General features: G+C 40.5%; 2 protein-coding genes and 1 long non-coding RNA gene across 3 annotated transcripts; all 3 read right to left on the bottom strand.

Moving 5' to 3' along the window:
• Positions 1–138: 138 nt before the first annotated feature.
• On the bottom strand, positions 139–3,563 carry mecr (mitochondrial trans-2-enoyl-CoA reductase). Its single transcript, XM_038710912.1, has 10 exons — positions 3,249–3,563; positions 2,586–2,683; positions 2,330–2,461; positions 1,802–1,945; positions 1,363–1,465; positions 1,011–1,113; positions 854–927; positions 697–757; positions 530–602; positions 139–437 (listed from the first exon to the last, which is right to left on the bottom strand). The coding sequence occupies exons 1-10, from the start codon at positions 3,434–3,436 to the stop codon at positions 274–276; spliced, it is 1,140 nt and encodes a 379-aa protein (XP_038566840.1). The 5' UTR covers positions 3,437–3,563; the 3' UTR covers positions 139–273.
• Positions 3,564–4,652: 1,089 nt separating this feature from the next.
• On the bottom strand, positions 4,653–18,242 carry si:ch1073-284b18.2 (protein lin-28 homolog A). Its single transcript, XM_038710915.1, has 4 exons — positions 18,060–18,242; positions 17,411–17,583; positions 12,105–12,289; positions 4,653–9,131 (listed from the first exon to the last, which is right to left on the bottom strand). The coding sequence occupies exons 1-4, from the start codon at positions 18,088–18,090 to the stop codon at positions 8,912–8,914; spliced, it is 609 nt and encodes a 202-aa protein (XP_038566843.1). The 5' UTR covers positions 18,091–18,242; the 3' UTR covers positions 4,653–8,911.
• Positions 16,133–17,402, bottom strand: LOC119897306. Its single transcript, XR_005443392.1, has 2 exons — positions 16,862–17,402; positions 16,133–16,325 (listed from the first exon to the last, which is right to left on the bottom strand). It is a non-coding gene; the product is annotated as an uncharacterized LOC119897306 (long non-coding RNA).
• Positions 18,243–18,663: the final 421 nt, after the last annotated feature.

Genomic DNA, 18,663 nt, shown 5'->3' with positions numbered 1-18,663 from the left:
CATAACTTAGTAAACATATCAGATATAGCTGCATTATCTGGGCTCCATAATGCTTCCTGTTATCCCATATCTCTATTATATAAAGATTTAAAGAGTTTTTAATTACCGTCAGTAAGGTTACAGATACTGGACTCTGAGCCTGCTGTAAAGACATATTTATTGAGTATGTGCTTGAGCAGTGTATTTGATTGACAACATTAATGTGGCAGTCCTGTTTCACTTCAATTTATACACTTTGGTCTTGACAGTGTAGTGACTAGAAGATGGGCCTGTTCACATGATCAGGACCTGTTTAGCTGAAGTGAAAGGCTGCATGGCTGCGTCCAGAGCTTTGCTGTAGTCTTGTAGACCCACCTGGTTGCAGGCAGGAGCTATCAGCTTTCCCTGCTGGATGAGGTGGCACAGTTCATCCAGCATGGCTCTGAATGCTCTTCCATCTAAGGAAAAAGTCCCATATAATGCCTCATTAAATTAATTTAATAAGACTTACTTGGGTACATTGATCTATGAAAGATCAATGTCGACTCACCGTTTGAGTGGTCTTTTTTCCACTTTGTGACCCAAAATCCCCGAACCTTCACATCCTTGAAAATAAGAGCACTCTGGAGAGGACAAGTTTAATAAGTGTACTGAGAGAAAAGTGTCACTGTTAAATGTACTGTTGAATCTGGGAGGTCGTAGGAGGTTTCATCTTACCACAGGGACAGTAACTGGCTGTTTGGCCATCCCTCCATACGTCACCATAGATCCTCCAAACCTACAACATTTGGCAATTATGGCACTTTAAGATAAGATTTTCCTCTTCAGAGTAAGATATTAGATCATGTCACCAAAGCTGATTCAGCGTCCTCACTGTAGGTGACGGAGCAGTTCTGTTGCACTCTTGCCTCCAACTCCATTCAGTGCCAGTTTAGGCTTTGGACAGGCCTTTTCAAAAGACAAAAAATTCATTTCACCAATAGCCAAAGCCACCTGATCATATATTTTAACCAGTCTTCAGACCCACAGACCTTGAACAGTTCCTTAATCTCAGGCCGCCTCAGTGCCTCTTCTTTGATCACGTGAGTTGCGCCGATAGCCTTCAGCCTATCACTGAGCTGTGTGAACTCTGGCCTTTGAAAAGGAAGACAAAATGAAGAAGTTCATTACCGTCATAAATTCTAGCACACAAAAAAGCTTTTTGTTACTCTTGGACAATATACCCCACAGTCCGGTGGACTTCAGGGACAGTCTGATAACCTAGGCCAGTGATTAGGACTGACAAGTTTAGTCTCATAAAAAGACTTGATATAGTAGGACAGAGAGCTGAAGTTTAACCAGTCAGCTATTTACCCACAATATCTATAAAATGATTAAGTTCACCTGTCTCTGACAACGTTAATAGTGTTTATTCCTCTTGCAGCAGCAATTTCAATTACAGCCTGCCCAACTCCACTGTTGGCTGCATTCTGTATCACAGTTTCACCTGCAAGGACAGCAGATTGAGGGAAAGTATCACACAATGGCTAAGACGACAGCAGCATGTCATATTTGAGATAATATAGGCATGAATACTTTAATGAACACTCATGGAGTTTTGAAGAGATTCTTTACTTTGCAAGTTCATGATAGAAAAATTGCCACATAACACCTGAGCAAGGCAGGGGCTTTAAATTCACAGACTGAAGTGAGGACTATTACTGTAAGTCGCCTGTGCTTCAGTGGTATGTTGGAACCATGTTGAAACATACAAATTGATCCAGGGGTTTGGAGTACTATAAAAGAAAATTCATGTTATGAGCCCGTGTGTGGAGATTATTACCTGGCTTGAGATCTTCAAAGTCTGAGAGCATCCTGAAGGCAGTGCAGGGATTCACCCCCAGTGTGGCAGCAGACAACAAGGGAATGTCATTTGGCAGCGAGATGACATCGTCCTCAGCTAGCACTGCCTCTGTCCTCCATGTCCCTGCTCACACAAAGGCACAACACTCTTTAGGTCTCAAGTCGGGAAACATAACTGTGACACTGTTTACTCATTCGTGTAATTCAAGTAGGGTTCCAACGTCATAGTACAGTAACTGTCTCAGACAATATCACAGTACACGGAATTACACAATTATTATTGTTATCAATTACAATGACCCTTAAAGGAATGAAAAGGGTCTTCCTTTTAAGAATAAATAAAAGATTTGTATGCGCAGGTAAGATTCTCCATCCAGTTGGGCTTCTTTTTTTTTTTCCATACCGTAGACAAACAATTGGTATGCTACATGGTATGATAGTGGTCAATGTTCATTCTATGGTATACCATGAAACCGGCATACCGCTGCAACCCTAAATTCAAGCTTACCTAGCCCAGCATCTTTTGGAATGACCCAGTCTCCTGTTTTGAGGGACTTCACCTGGCTACCCACCTCCACGACCTGGGCCACTCCCTCGTTGCCCCCAACAGCTGGGAGGTCAGGCAGGATAGCGTAAGTACCTGAAAAAACACTGTCAGATAAACTGATCTTCATACTTTACAAAAAATGTGTTTGATATCTTGGTAGACCTGCTTTCAAATTAGGCTACTGTACGGGTGCTGTGAAAAGACCAATACCAAATACCTTGAATCATGTTGATGTCAGATGGGTTTATTGGAGCTGCCAGCATTTTAACCAGAACATCCTTTGCACCTATGGGGGGCAGAGCTACATCCTCCAACCTGGCAACCCAAAAAAACCCTCATATAATTATGTACATAAAATAATGCAAATCATTATTTATACAGAAGCCTGTTTACACCATATTGTTGTTGGTATGGTTTGGTGACAGACTTAGAAAAAACACAGTCCAGGAAATATTAAAATGTAGTTTTACATGTCTGACCAATGGAATGTTGGAAATTATAAATATAGCTTTTTCTTTAAAATAAAAAGCAGTCAATGCCTTCTAGACACCTTTAAAAGCAGTCACACTAACCATTTACTCTTCATTCTTAAAGTATTTTCTCGTGTCGTGCGACATAATGGTGAGATCTATGCTTTTATCAGAATTGCTTTCAAACTGTATTTTTCAATTTTACAAGAGAAAAGACGTAAAGGATGAAGACTAATTGGTTGATTTAACAGATGAACGTCTGGTTAACTGCCCCTCCTCCGTTAATGAGCAGCATACAACCGCTTCACTCAGCTTTACTATCGTGGGACCACATATTAACGATAGTTTTTGCATTTGTATGGTTACAGGAACGACTAATGTTTAATGTATACTTAGACAGGCACTCTTACTGAACGACTTGAGACGGGTCTCCGTGTTTTCTGTACAGAAGAGCCGTGTATGTTTGTGCTGCAAGTCCAGCTGAATGACTGAAGAGAGAAGCGTTAGCATTAGCTATAAAGTTAGCCCTAACGGCGGCGAAGCTTCTCCTGCAGACCGTCTGGCTTCTTGAACAAACTGTGTGAAGTGGCAGCCACATCACGACACAGGGGTTTCCTTTGAAATATAAAAGCAACACCGCTGTGCAATAATATTATGTCATTTGAAGTGTGAGTTTTGGTAGCACTCCTTAAAGTGTTCGGCCATGTTGGATTTAACCCCCGAGGCAGTGTCATTGAAAATATAAACAGAGAACAGCGCCCCTCATGGATAAACGCGGTGAGTCGCTGCTTTTAGCTTGAACTATCGGTCCAGTACTGAGGATTTCAGGGGGTTGCCAGGTAGACAAAAAGAGGAATTGATTGTTTTCTTTGGTATTTCACTTCATGTAATGCAACCATGCGAGACGTTTTGAGTTATACCCAATCGAAAATGCCCTCATAAGCTACTGCTATATAGTACTGTACAGTTTTGTGGTACTTCTACTTAATTATGTGCATACTTCCACTTCATTACATTTTAGAAGGAAGTACTATACCACTGCAAGTGAGGATACATTTGCGACTAATCTATTTTCTTTCTTCATCTAGTAGGCCTAAAAGTATTCACATTAAAATTTCTCAGAATCAAGATTACATCTTCACATATATTTTTTGGTCAGAATAACAGTCAAAAACAAAAGATTTATTACATTTACAATTAATATCTTTGTTGAAGGACACAATTCTCCCAGTTTGAGAAACTTTTATTTATTTGCTTGTAAAGACTTTAATGATAGCCTACCCAAATTGTTGCAGATCAATTTTCTGTTGACACACTAATCAACTAAAGTTCCAGCACTAAATTTTTTTTACACCACTACATTTTTTGTTATACCATTAACAGATTCATATTTTTATTCAAACCATATATATATTTAGCATTTAAACCATGTATTGTGATAGAATTAACTTCAACATGAAATAAGAAATATTAGCTCCACCTTGGATGAGATACACTATTAGCATGCTGGGTACCATTATCTTTTAAGGCCGACTTTATAAATGGATTATAAGTTGTAATGAATGGCTTTATTAAGGTTTGAAAAATTATTAACTGTATAGATTAATCAAACCATTAAAAGTATAGCAAAAATCTATTTGGCTAGTATATCCTCATTTGTACGGAGCCATTCTACATGATTAGTACTACAGTACACCCTACTGATAATAAATATGCACATTTACTCCAGTAAGATTTTGAATTCACAAGTTTTAGTTGTACGGTTTGTTTGACATCTCTTTTGTAAGAGCAGGAAGGCAAAAAAAGACGACACATGATTATCGACATATTTACTATGAAATGGAGCAGAACTTTACAGATAGAAACATAATCACAGTAATACTTTGAAAAGCCTACATGCTGCTCATCATTGACAAACTAGCCATTAAGATAACATAGATCAAGATAATTGTAGTCTTATGGCAGTAAACATTGATACATTCATCAGTAATAAATGCACCTTTTTTTGTTTGTGTTTTTTTTTTTTTGGAAGTAGCACAAACCATTTATTTGAGAAGATACCACAAATGAAATGGCTGATGGTCACAAACATGGCCATGAAAAGCACACATGAAGCAAACAGTGATACAGAATGCTTTGATGTGCTTCAAATGTTTCCCTGAGCACATACGTCTTACAGGTCCCTGGAATTTCAAGGTATTTCTAACCCACATAACACTCGACAATCATATCACACACATATAACACACCACTGACGGGTCAAACAGGTTTGTTGCAATCAGTGTCTTTCGTGGACTTGAGTTTCCAAATGATACTTTGAAAACATCATTAAGTACAGCAGAATATTGCAAACATTACAGTACAACCCTTTTAATTGTCATTCAACCTTTATCTTAACAGAGGATGTCGGAATCCAGTTAAGGGTTTGACAGATGAGTTAGTTAGTGGTTAGTTTATACAATGTTAATCACAGAGATTAGTAACAAAACTCATTTGTGTATATCCCTCTTTTAAATGGAGAGAAAGGAAAGTGGTTTTAGGATACACTGGCACTGCAGTCATAAGTGATAAATTCAACTGGAAAAATAAAGTAAACCATTCTATCTAATCAGAGGACTTACTTTAACAATCTTTTCATCCTTTCACATTCTGAGTGGAATTATCAAAACAACGTTTGCTTCCGCAACCTTTAAACTTGGAAAACGTGTATATAAACACGACCCAACAGCAGTGTATGAAACAATATTTGAGTGTTAAGTCATCCATGACACATTCTTTTTGTCTTAAGCATTGATAGTCTGAATCACCAATCACCAAGTATCGGCCATGTGTTGAGATGAGACAACCCCGGGTTATATACTACTAGCCCCAATCCCTTTAACAATATTCTACTACATCCCCATCTACAACGATTATAGAGGAAAATATACAATAATAGTGGAACATTTTCTTCATATCATATCATGGCAAATTATGTCCAAAAGGAGAAAATACAAAGATCATCATCACATTGGGTGCATTGGAAAGTTGAGAATCAAAAAGCTTTCACATAATTTGTAATAATTGCTTTTTTTTGGCCACAATCTTAGTATTTTTCTAAGTAAAAAGAGAAACTGTTGCACCAATACATTTCCAAACCCATTTTACTTCGGCTTCCTTATCCTATGCTTCACATCTTGCGGATGAGCATTCAGTCACCAATTTGTCTTGAATAAACACTCCTGAGACTCCTTCCAATCAATCTGAACTATTCCCTGAGTTTTCAGATTGGCAATTCCTGAGATGAGCCTAAGAGTGGAGGTATTTTTATTTTATTTTTTTTCAACCAGCAACCGACTATATGTGGTATGTGAAATTCTAAAAAATATAATATAGAATATGCAACATATATTCAAAAGAGATAAAATGAATATAAAAAATAGTTAATGCATCTTACACATTATTAGTGCAGAGTAACATTGCATTGGTATTGGCATAGATAGATGAGACAATGAGATTCTCTTCTGAAAGGCTCATTGTACACAAAAATAAAAGAATAAAAAAATAATACAAGGCAAAAAAACTAAAACAAACGCACAGTCCTCATAATATTATGTACCTGTACAGTATGTGCTGTATATTGTTACTCTTGTGTTGCAATATATTACTGTTACACTGTATTCATGCTGTACTGAATAATGATTAAGGACAATGATTTATCAAGCACGTATGTACAAAGTAATACAAAGTACCTTGATTTTAAAAATGCGTTACCCAAATATATTCTCAAGTCAAATGTAGCTTTGAATAACATTTGGCAGTTTTTTGATGTCTACTAGAACATTCATTGCTGAGAGGCTTCAACAGGAGCAGAATAAGAACTCTTGGATGAAAATAAATTAGTATGATTTTTTTTTTTTTTTAAAAAGGCTTTAGAATAATCTTACATATATATTAATTGGGTGTAAAAGTCTTGTCAGCTTCTCCTGTAAAACGGGAGTAAAATGCTGATTAGCTAGCTAGTTCTACATGCTCCTCCGTGCAGGCTTGGTGTTCCTGAACTATTACCCTACTAAGGGTTATAGAGAGGTAATGTCTTAAATAACTACCTACAAAATGGATCACACTGGATATAAACAAAAACACCAGCCTTCCTACTGGCAACATAATGTCTGATTCTGCCTCATTTTATTCAAGTAACAAGAGGAGAGCTAGTTGGACCCCTCAGTAACTCCGTCCAGTTCAAGTATCTTATTAAAAGTGATGATGTTGTACATGTATTGGGTTCAGCATCACAATAGTTGGAATTCTATCAAATCCAGGTTAAGGTCATTATAAAGCAGCAGCATTTCACACAGCAGCCAATAAAATAAGAATATACTGTAGAAGGAAAGTTGACCAAGATCATTTGCTCCTAAAAAGGTTAAAGAGTAACTTAACACCAGGTGAAAAGAAGTGTTTTGCTGCCCTCTATGGTTGAGACTTACAGAGTAACTACACTCAGTCTAATAATCTGGCTTTCCCTGCCAAAAAGTGGTGACAGTATGTTTTTCAACACTCTGAGCAGCTGTGATGTAGTGTGGGGCTAATAGTGCCACGCTACATTACAATCAGAGTACAGCAGAGTACACCTAACCACATCCAGCTGTGATGTTGGGTGTGGTCGGAGGTGCAAGTGATTTAAGTGGCTAGTATACGCCATCAGAAGTTCTTGTTCGACGGTCTAAAGAGTACTTTAGATTTAGCACTGCCTTACTATAGCATTGTCGAACTCACAATAGCCCAGAGAAATCTGTCTGTCTCGTTTGTTCCACATATTCTTCTTTCTTGTCTAAACCTGGCGCCTACTTTGCCCTCGATGCAACTTAACCGCAGACAGTTCAGTCACACATTTGTGTGTGTTATGCTATCCTCCAGAAGAGATGAGGAGTGGCCCAGAAAGTCTGATAACATCATCTTTCCTAATCTGTGCTGCCTCCCAGGATAGACTGCCGGAAAGTTTGGGAGACTGTCGTGGGTTTGGTTAGAAGTGTGCTTTGTTGCACCTATAAGCAAACCCCACAGTGATGTCACAAGGTCCTGGAGTGCACCTGTACATCACTGCAGCAAGGGGAGAAGTTCAACCACTTGAGATCAGTAAAAACAGGACTTTCAGCAAGTGTTAAGTTACTTTTTAAGGAGGTATATTAAAACTACTAATGTAATGGCAATGCTGTGTAAATACTGTAGTGCAAAAAGGATTTGATTTAATCGCAATTCAAATCACAATCTCCAAAGCAGTACTCTGAGAATATTTGGTTTACCGTCAGCGGTTAGAGTGACAGTTTTAGTAACAGACCAAACACGCACCAATGAGGTAGACCGTGCACTTTTAGACAGCCAGCAAAACGCTGGATGAAAATAATGAAATGACAAAAAAATAACCCTGACCAAAAGCCTTTGGTCTGACATTCATTTGGCCCCAGGATTACTGGATGGTCAATAGCAATATTAGCAGATGCCAATACATTGCCTGTAGCTATACTCTAAAACCAGTCCCGCGCGTTTTCACGAACCCTCCCATTCCCCATCTGATATGCAAACTAACATTCATTACAGAGGTACCGTCACGTCTCTGCCTTGTCGGAAACTGAGGTGTAACAGTCAGGAAGTAGACGAAATGGTAAGGCAGCAAAAGTATAGCTCTATACTATACACACTATTTCGCAAAAACAGAAGAAGAGGTATAATGCTCACCGAGAGGCACAGTATCACATAAAAGAATATGCAGGTTCGACAAAAATCATCAAGATAATCCGTTATGACATTGCTCACTACAATCTCAAACCCCTCAAAGAACAGCAGTGATTCAAACATTTAGAAAGCGTCCTGAGTGCAATAATACAGTAGTATTCCTGAGTGTTACACCAAATGAAAACTATCCAAAAAAAAAAACCAAACTTCAGCAACATTCTTCATAAGCAATTTTTTTAACCTGAGGTAGTTCCAAAAGCAACTTCAACAGCTAGAAGGGGATCGTGTGTCCCATCTCTCCATCAAAGCAGTTTGATTGGCCTCTGTGCTTCCCCGGCGTCAGTGTTGCCCAATTTCTTGTTTAATCAGAGGTCTCGGGTGGTGGTGCTGAGTGGCTGTGATGCTCCTCTTCTCCTTTCGCGGGGGATGGTTTTCCCTGAGAACTCGGTGAAGACTGTTGTGCTTTTATTGGGCAGTTGGCAACCATGTGGTCGATGCTCTGGCAGAAATGGCACTTCTTGGGCTGGGGTGGTAACTTGCATTCTTTGGCGTGGTGGTCCAGGCCTCCGCAGTTGTAACACCTACAAGAGTAGAGAGCATTTAGTCAGATTTGGCCACTTGGGGATAGCAAAAAGGAACATTTGAAAACAACAGTGACATCATTATCAAACATTTAAGTTGATATGGCCTAGCAGAGCATCATTATTACTCATCTGAAGTCATGTTTCTGGCCAGCTGGCGAATGTAAGTTCAATATTCATTCTCCATTTAGTTTTGCTTTTGGTCTCCACATATTACTAAAGAAACAGCTAGCTCTTTAGCTGCTAACACTCCATTAAGTTCACCAGCTTAGTCGCCCCCTTTGTAGGAATACTGTTTGGTGCTGGGAGTTTTTTTTGCTTAAGAGTGACCCCAAACAAGACAAATGACAATGCTGTGAGAGTGAAACAAAACTGCAATTGCAAGCTATAAAACCAAAACAATAACCTGAAAGATACTAAAAAGCTTCAGGGGAACTGCACTTCCGTATGGTTTATACGAGTGACCCTTTTACATTCAAGTAACGATGTGATCCATTTTTCTCATATAAAAACAAAGTTGTAATTCATCTCAAATTTAATTCATTTCTAAACTTTAACCGGTGGATGCAAGACATGTGCTACCTCACTGAAAAGGCTGTTGTCATATTGTATACTGAACCCCGATTGGCTTCATGCTTGAACGTGCGTATCTTTAACTCAGATTCAAGATCAACCACAGAGAAACTGCAAAAACAGCCTTCCAGTGCAGTACATGATTCTGCACACTGAAGGTCAAACGACCAAATGAAGTAACAATGACTAAAGCACATTTGAATGGAGGGGGACTAAGTTATACCCGTTTGACGCTAGATGTCAACATTTCACCTGGAATCAATTGAGTTTGGGTTCAGTCATAAATCTTGCAAGGGCATTCCGGGTCACATAACATTGCTCTTTGGAGGAGCACATCAGGTACGAAACAACTGAAAAACATGTCATAATGTTTCTTAGAGGGTCAAAATTTCTAACCCAAATTCACAAAAACTTCTTCTTTGGGAAAAGCACAATATCGTGCCCTTCTCCCTGCCCTTATTAAGTATCGTGAACACCTTATCCTATTTGTCACTGCCAAAAGCTTCCCGTTGGACTCTATTGTATCAAAGTAAGACATCCGTTTCATCAACACACTTTAGAAATGACCACCATGTGGGGTCAGCAGGAGCCATCAGGCATGCCATCGGCCACCTCTGTTACAACATAACCTATAAAATGGCCACGTGTGCAGGGGCAGAAGACAGATGGGTGGTGGGTGTGGGGCAGCCAGTCTGTGCCACTGCGGACCCCTTCCGCCATTGTAGCAGCAGATTTGGTTTGGACAGGGTGGCTACCGAGGGGTCAGTGTGGCTTTGTAGCGGTGACCGTTTGAGGTGGTGTCAAGGTCTATACCGCCACATCACAGAAGCTCCCCCACATCAGCATCCATCAGGAGGCAAGTAGAGGGAAGGGAAGTGGCCCCTTTGTCTAAAAAAGCTGCAGTAATGACCTCTGAACCCTGCCCCCTGACTCCCCACCCTCTCCTCAGTTCTCTAACCCCCCCAATCCCATCTCAGTCCCCAGCCCTCTTGCATTTAACTAATACACTGTTGCCATGACAACAGTGACCTTTCACCTCCTTGCCCGGGCTCTTACATCTGTTATCAATTAAATGGACAGGAGCTTTTTCCCCACCCTCAGTTATATATATACACACACACACACACACACACACACACACCCCTCTCTTTCACTCACACACAAAGGTGGTCTATAAAACATTGACTGAAAACCAGCTGTTCACTTTGGTGGCAAACTCCTTACCACTGTCCTAGTGATATCTGATTATTGGATATAAATATGATCAATCAATCTTGCATGAACCAATAAAACACCATCCAGTGTTGCATAATGAAATACGCTAGAGGGGAATGATATCTTATCAATGGATCAGTGTGGTCTAGGGAGAGTTATTGAACCACAACGGGCCTCCCAGGACTCTGAGGCGGTAATGATCTCTGTTCTCAAACAGACTACTCTCTGGCTCTAATCACAACTGACAGGAGGGTGAAGTTGATACACCTCTAACCTTGCACTACATTGATATTCAAAGAATTATCCAAAAATCAAGGCTTCCTTGGCTGTTTTGTTTTTCTTTCACTTGGAGGGATATTGTTGCATGGAATCCTTGAATCTCCATGAGAAATGTTTGATGAGTAAAGGTATTTGCAAATTGGTCGATGAGTTTATAGAAATATAAATAAATAAAAATCACAACTTTGCAGTATTGAGGAATGACAAGGCTATTCCTCTCAGAGAGTTGGTCACATTTTGTAAAAAAGTGCTAGAATAACCAATAAACTGTTTATGTTAATCAAATTGTGATTTGTTTAATTATTAGTTTGGTTTTGAAATTACAAATTCACATTGGTAGATGAGGTTTAGGAAGGGAGATAGAGCCAGTGGGTGTGAATTCACAAGGGGCCAGCAGATTTAAACAGTTATTGATCCAGGTCACACGTCAAGCTGCTGGTGTGACCCTTGCTAGGGCTGGAGGTGGGGGTTGGGGTTGAGGGAGAGGAAGGAAAATTGGGAGAAACTAAAACACCATTGTATATCTGATCCAAACTGGACACAACAATGATAGTTTGTGGACTGCTGAGAAATAAAGCCTGTAAGGGTCACTAATGTAAAGGCACATAATCTGTTGCTGTCCAATGCAAACCATGTATCTCCAGATGTTTCTTTACAGCTTTAGAAAATTCTCATACTTCTAAGGCTAAATAAAAATATCTCATTTTGGTGAGTTTGCATCCAGTGTAGCAGAGAGACAAAATAAGATTTGTGCCATTAAACAGACTCTCACAGAGGCAATCAAAATAATTATATGCTGTACTAATTTTCATAGTTTCCTTGACGCTGATATATTTCACACCACTCACTTTACAAGGAGCAAACATTTAAACGTCTTCTGTTCTTTCCCAGCCCATCTCTGCTTACCTATCTCCCTTTGAACGTCGCTTCTGGACCTTCTTGCCTTTTGGTCTCCTTTCACTGCCCACACAGTGGATGCCACCTGGTCCTGTAACACGCTGCGACTCCAGGCCCTTTGATGACTTTTTGAAGGTAAACTCGACTGCCTCGCCTTCCTTCAAGCTGCGGAAGCCTTCCATGTGCAGCTTGCTCTGAAAGGTGACACAGGAAGAGTGTTCAGCATCCAAATTATTGTTTGGGTGTTTGGGAAACTCCAGTTTTATGGTGACTTAATTCCTAATAGGTACGACAGGCAGAGTCAAACCACAAAGGGATGAATGAATGTTTTTTAATCTTGTTTTCCATCACAGACACACAGTGGGTAATTCTTAGTGGGATATATACTGTCTAGCAATAATTAGATTCTTCAAAACCTGCCATGTTACACAACCAGTGATCAAATCACCTCCACATTTGGCATGTGGATACTTTGACCCTTGAGAACAACCCCCACCTATTCTTCACTGTGTGATACCATCAGAGCCTGATAGCACTTATCAGGTATCTCGTATTTTAAGGTGATCATTTTGTCTCACCTGGTACACAAGCGCGCGCACACACACACACACACACACACACACACACTCTACAAAACTTGCTGTTCCCACTCTGCTGATCAGTTTGTACGCACACTGCCCTGCATAAAAGGCACTGCTGCCTTAATGCTGTTTGTCTTTTTGAGTGGTAAATCTGACGAGGATAACCTTCAACCCCCTTCCAGAGGAACAGCATTCCACACTGTTGCCCCCACCCCGCACCACCCCATCCCTCTTCCCACCCACATCACAAAGCTCCACTGACACACTGACCACCACCACTAACCCTAAACTGCAGGATGCAGGGGTTAGTAATACGGTTGGGGGTGGGGTGAGAAGGCAGCATGGCTTCTCTGGGAGGTTGGGGGGTCAGGGAACATTCCTTGGATAGTTGTTTGGCAGAAAGACATACGGTAAATAATGTGAGGGAAAGCACAAATGATTGATATCTCCCTTTGATATCAGCTTGAATATGTGATGTTTTTATGAAAGAAACATGATTTTATTTTGTAGCGTGTTTTACAAACACCAAACTTGGAGAGGCGTTTTAGCTGAAGTAGTCAACAATGGAGCAACAATGGAACTGCAGGTCTCAAATATGAGTAAACAGTAATGTTGGTTAGCTACATATTCACTGAATCTACACTGAACAAAACTATAAACGCAACACTTTTGTTTTTGCCCCCATTCATCATGAGCTGAACTCAACGATCTACGATGTACACAAAAGGCCTATTTCTCGCAAATATATTCTCAGCAGATTTTGGTCCACTCCTCTTCATTGGCTATGCGAAGTAGCAGTCGGGTCAAGACCCCGATGAGGACAACGAGCACTGATGTTATAGCAGCTGTCCGGGTGGCTGGTCTCAGACGAGCCACCTCTTGAAGGTGAAGATGCTACATGTGGAGGTCCTGGGCTGGTGTGGATACACGTGTTCTGTGGTTGTGAGGTCGGTGGGATGTACTGCCAAATTCTCTGAAACGCCTTTGAAGACGGCTTTTGGTAGAGAAATGAACATTCAATTCACCAGCAAACAGCTCTGGTGGACATTCCTGCAGTCAGCATGCCAATTGCACACTCCCTAAAAACTTGCAACATCTGTAGCATCTGTGTGATCGACGTGCACATTTTCGAGTGGCCTTTTATTGTGGCCAGCCCAAGGCACACCTGTGTAATACCCATGCTGTCTGATCAGCATCTTGATATGCCACACCTGTGAGGTGGATGGATTATCTCGGCAAAGGAGAAGTGTTCACTAACACAGATTTTGACAGATTTGTGAACAATATTTGCGAGAAATAGTGTACATAGAGAAAGTCTTAGATCGTTGAGTTCAGCTCATGATGAATGGGGGCAAAAACAAAAGTGTTGCATGTATAATTTTGTTCAGTGTATGTTTCCCTTAAGTGACCTTTGTGGAGGTTCTTCTTGATCTTAGTGTCTTGCCAGAAACATTTCCGATTCCAGAGAAAAGACAAGGGAGATGAAGGCAGGGAAGGTGTGGTGCGGTTTTGAGAATAAAACCCAGAGATTGGCTAACACAACATGGGAAACCCCTCTCTAAAATTCCCTTGGTGCGACTGTGAGATTAACTTGTCACAACTATAGCAGACTGTTGACATAGAAAAAGATCCATGATGTAGCAGGTTTGTTTTCACAGACATTATCCAGTTTTTTTCTTTCTTTCATTTTTCAGTAAAGTCACATCCATCTGTTAATTAAGAACAACAGTCTGCCAATACCACCAGCAATCTGACTGAGCTTTTTCTTATTGTGAGGGTCCTCTTTAAACCACATCCAACAAAGGGATAATTTTAGACAGATTATCATTTAAAAGATACAAGTGGTAGATCTCCAAGACACAGCATCTAATTAAATCAACCATTAAGGACATTTAATGTTCTGAAAATTGTATTTGGAGTCATTACAAACACCTTCTGCAATTAAAAAACAAACAAACGCACCATCTTCTCTAATCCTGCAACACTGACTCACAGTTGAGCATCTGCTGCAAAGTCCTGATCAGCAGAATAACACGATTGGTGAGACATAATATTTGAGTGACAACATGGACGTCTGCAGAGCCCCAATCCCATCAGGCCTCTCTGGTGACCGTTAGCCCACTTCCTCTCCCATGTGTGGCCTTCCCCACCCCCAGAATGGACCCTCATGCCCACATCAGGTTATCCACACACACACATGCGCACGCACTCACGTACCAGTCAGGGTGGGGCCTTCAACTTCAAGGACCTGTTGTTGAGGCATTATAAGTAGGGTGTACTGTAAACTCTGTCCAGAATGTGTCTGGAAGCCAAGTGAGGCAGAGAAAGACATCAGAGCAGTGAGGGACAATAGCAGGACTGCTGCTGAGACAAAGAGGGGCTCGGTCACGGCCGAGGGGTGCTTCATTCGGATGCATGGCTCTATTGTCCACCTGCACAAAGGCCAGTGGACCCTGGGAGTTAATTTTCCTTGACACATGGCCACTAATTTTAGGGCTGAGGCCTTTTACATTGCCATAAGCCCTACACATCCATCATTGGCATACGTATGTCTACCTTTTTCTAGTGAAAGAGAAGGAAGTAAGCCATTGGTTACGCATTTCTTGTGGATAAAGTGAGGGCACAGTGTGAGGTTGGTAGGTCTGCAACTAACGATTATTTTCATCATCGATTAATCTAATCGATTAGTTGTTTGGTCCATAAAATATCTGGTGAGAAATGTTTATCACCGTTTCCCTAAGCTTAAGATCATGTCCTCAAATTTCTTGTTTTGTCCACAACCCAAACATATTCTGTTTATTGTCATAGAGGTGGAAAGAAAACAGAAAATATACAGTTAAGAAGCTGGAATCAGAGAAATTTTAAATGACTCAAATTGATTAATTAAATTGGCACTGGACTGGATTCTTTTAAATGGCATATAATGGCAGTTGGGATTATACTTCTAGTAAAACCACCCATCCCTTTCCATCATCTTTTAAATGTCTAACTACTAGAGCACCAAGCTGTAAGTTTCTATCCCCAATTGAACTGATGTTTTGGATTTGCAAAATGATTAGTCAGGTACCAACTTCCTGTGTATAGTCAAACAATATTTCAGTTACAACGGTTGCATGGAACAATGAAATCTCTCTCTATATGCATCATCATATGCAGAAGGCAGGCCACTGAAAACCAGAAGCGAGTAAGAGCTGCTTGAGTCTGCAAACTGACTTCAACCAAGTGCGGAACCTGAAAGTTTTTCAGAGTAAAACATGGGAGATAAACCTACTTTATATGGATGTATTTATAGTAAATAAATAGTAAATGCATTTTGGTAGAAAAATCTCTCCACAGCATGAGGCCTTGGATTGTGGGGTGGCATGATATAGACAAGGAAATGTACCTTAAAATAAAACCTGAGACATCCCTTCCTTTTTAAAGCTAGTATAACACAGTGCCACACACACAGAGGGGGATGAGTAGACAGCAAAGAGCCTTTAATCACTTTATGACAGGAACCTTGAGGTGAATGAGCAGCTAGTGGGGACTCCTCTCATTCACATGCTAAGCCTTTATCTTATCACACAGCAATGGAGGCGCTCACTCACACAAGAAATAGGAGGGAAATGCACCCCCACCTCCATACCTCCCACTTCACCAGTTGTATCTAAAAAAGATGAATGAAGATTTTGGTTAAGACAGTTTTCTTTGATCTCTTCAGACTGAGAAAGTAAAGATAAAACCGCAAGTATAGAGTGAAAAAACGTGTCTGAGTAGGCTACTACTAGTAATACTCATTGCAAACTTACATAAATATAGCCTACAGTATGTCAAGTGGTTGTGTTGTATTAAGCCAAGCGAAACAAGTACAGACAAGAAATCAATCAAAATCATGATTATTGCCTGAAATTGTATAGTGTTAAGCATATTTAACCTTAAAAAGAAGTGATCAATAATTTCTGTTTAGATGGTTTCCCTTCACTGTCAATCTATGATCCTAAACTAAAAATAATTTTAAAGGCATTCGTCATCAGATGCGATTAGAAATGGCTAAATCTGACATCCACTCGTCATATTCAAACAAAAACATAAGTGAACAATATGGAGACTTCAAACAGCTTCAGAAGAGGATTAATTAGCTACACGTTTCCTCCTCCTTAAAAAGTAGCCTACTAGTTTTCATGCAGCTTATACAGCACTCACTGTGATTTATAATCATCTTTAAGCATGGATGTCAAGTATTAAAAGTGCGTTAGCTCTAACCACACTCCATCACATTACATCAGTTTCCCACGAGGGAGGCCCCGCAGCTCTCCTTTGGCTGCAACACGTGTTCCCCTGAGGGAGAAACACACGCTGCAAAAAAACAACAACTAATCCATCTAAACCAGTTAAACATATCACACTATCTTAACTTTAATCAAACATAAAACGCATGCTCATGGAGTGTTAGTTCCCTTGTTTTGTTCAACGCACTTTATAATTTTATTCGGGTCTCTTATACTGAGATATTTCCAGTTTCGAATTTACTTACTAAGCTGAAGAAAAAAAAAAAAAATTAATTATGCTGCATTGGAAACAGGTGGGATGATCTAATTCGTGCTGGTAAGTAGGCTACATATCTAGGAGATTTTGATGCTTTCGCGGTGTTGAGAGGCATGGGTCCTTTCGCGTTTAGAAGAAACAATCAGTGTTTTTGTACGTAGATCGTATCACTTTCAGCCCGCGAGCAGATAGTAGGCTAAATCCTACCTGATGCACAAACACGTCAAGCGGTTCCTCCAGTGGCACTCCCTCCCGGTTGGTCATGGACAGGAACCCGAAGCCCATGCGGACGTTGAACCATTTACACACTCCGACTCCGTGGAAAGACTGTGTATCCTCCTCGGTACTCGGTCCTTCATCCTCCTCAGTCTTACACACTCCTGCAATGAAAAGGTATACCTACTTACAAAAATAAAAAATAAAATCCGTATATAGCCCTACTGTTGAAAATGTGATTTTTTTTGCATACAGTGTATCCCCCCAAAAGCGCAACACTTCAAGAAGGTTTTTTAAAAACTTTTCCTTCTCTCGCATTGCTGCATCAATGAAATTAACACACCAGTAACAATCTCAGCCTGTGTTTTGCCTTAATTCCGGATAAAGGTATCACACATTTTACGCTCTTCTTTCTAAACGAGTCAGCCACGAGTGTGCGCAAAATAAGTGCTCTTGGGGGGTTGCATGATGTCAGAATTTCTAAAGAGCGATTAATGCATTGATAGACACACGGATTGCACATCACGTGTGCGAACAATGCCTTAAAATGTCCCGTTACAATCAGATAGACAGCCCATCAGAAGACAACTTGATCGAGAACATTTTAAAAAGCAAAAGGCAACTTATTTTGTTACTCAACCTGGGAATGCTTGGTTAGAAACGGAGCCCATGTCTTCAGTTCTGCCTTGAGTCAAAATTAGCACCCAAGCTACAGTATCCTTTTTTTTCAGCCCTCAAGCTGGGTAATCCTCACAGATTGCCACTTTCATGCAAAATGCTGTGAAAAGCAGAAACTGCGCAGCGAGAGGGAAAGCGGAGAGGGAGGTAAACAAAAGGGGGCTGGTAACCTATTCCCCCTAAACAATGAGGTGGGGGGTGGGGGTCACCGGGCAAAATTTTTGCTGAAGAACCCCCCCCCCCCCCCAAAAACAAAATCTAAAATACAATGAAAGACACCCTAGCCCCTTCAGGAACCATTCAACCACTCCCAGATATTGGCTTACTCCACAAAAGCTCCTAACATACCTTCTGCCATGTTTGTGGGCCCGTTTACTCCCAGCGTACTGCTGCCTGTGTCCTCCTTTGCTTGAAACGCGTTTTCCACTCTCTCTCCTCCAGTGGTCAGCTCTGTTGGTCAATACAAATGACCATTTCTCATCCAACAAACCCCCCACACTCTCGGTCATGTCCACGTGATTCACAATCATACTCCCCAAAGGACATATTACATATTGTGTGATGGA

Source organism: Micropterus salmoides, unplaced genomic scaffold (assembly GCF_014851395.1).
Source record: "Micropterus salmoides isolate LMB-PRFRI ecotype aquatic unplaced genomic scaffold, ASM1485139v1 Ms_hic_scaffold_11, whole genome shotgun sequence".
Lineage (NCBI taxonomy): Eukaryota > Metazoa > Chordata > Actinopteri > Centrarchiformes > Centrarchidae > Micropterus > Micropterus salmoides.
The sequence above is the reverse complement of the archived record's forward strand: the minus strand, read 5'-3'. Positions and strand labels throughout refer to the sequence as shown.

Bases quoted from the DNA above. Each gene is read 5' to 3' on its own strand.
- mecr (XM_038710912.1), bottom strand. From the start codon at position 3,436: ATGTGGCTGCCACTTCACACAGTTTGTTCAAGAAGCCAGACGGTCTGC. The intron at 758-853 runs GTGAGGACGCTG...CAAATGTTGTAG, and splicing joins GAACTGCTCCGTCACCTACA to GTTTGGAGGATCTATGGTGA. The intron at 438-529 runs GTGAGTCGACAT...CTTTTTCCTTAG, and splicing joins GAAAAAAGACCACTCAAACG to ATGGAAGAGCATTCAGAGCC.
- si:ch1073-284b18.2 (XM_038710915.1), bottom strand. From the start codon at position 18,090: ATGGGCTCCGTTTCTAACCAAGCATTCCCAG. The intron at 17,584-18,059 runs GTTGAGTAACAA...TTTTCATTGCAG, and splicing joins TTCTAACCAAGCATTCCCAG to GAGTGTGTAAGACTGAGGAG. The intron at 12,290-17,410 runs GTAGGATTTAGC...GTCACCTTTCAG, and splicing joins TTGACGTGTTTGTGCATCAG to AGCAAGCTGCACATGGAAGG.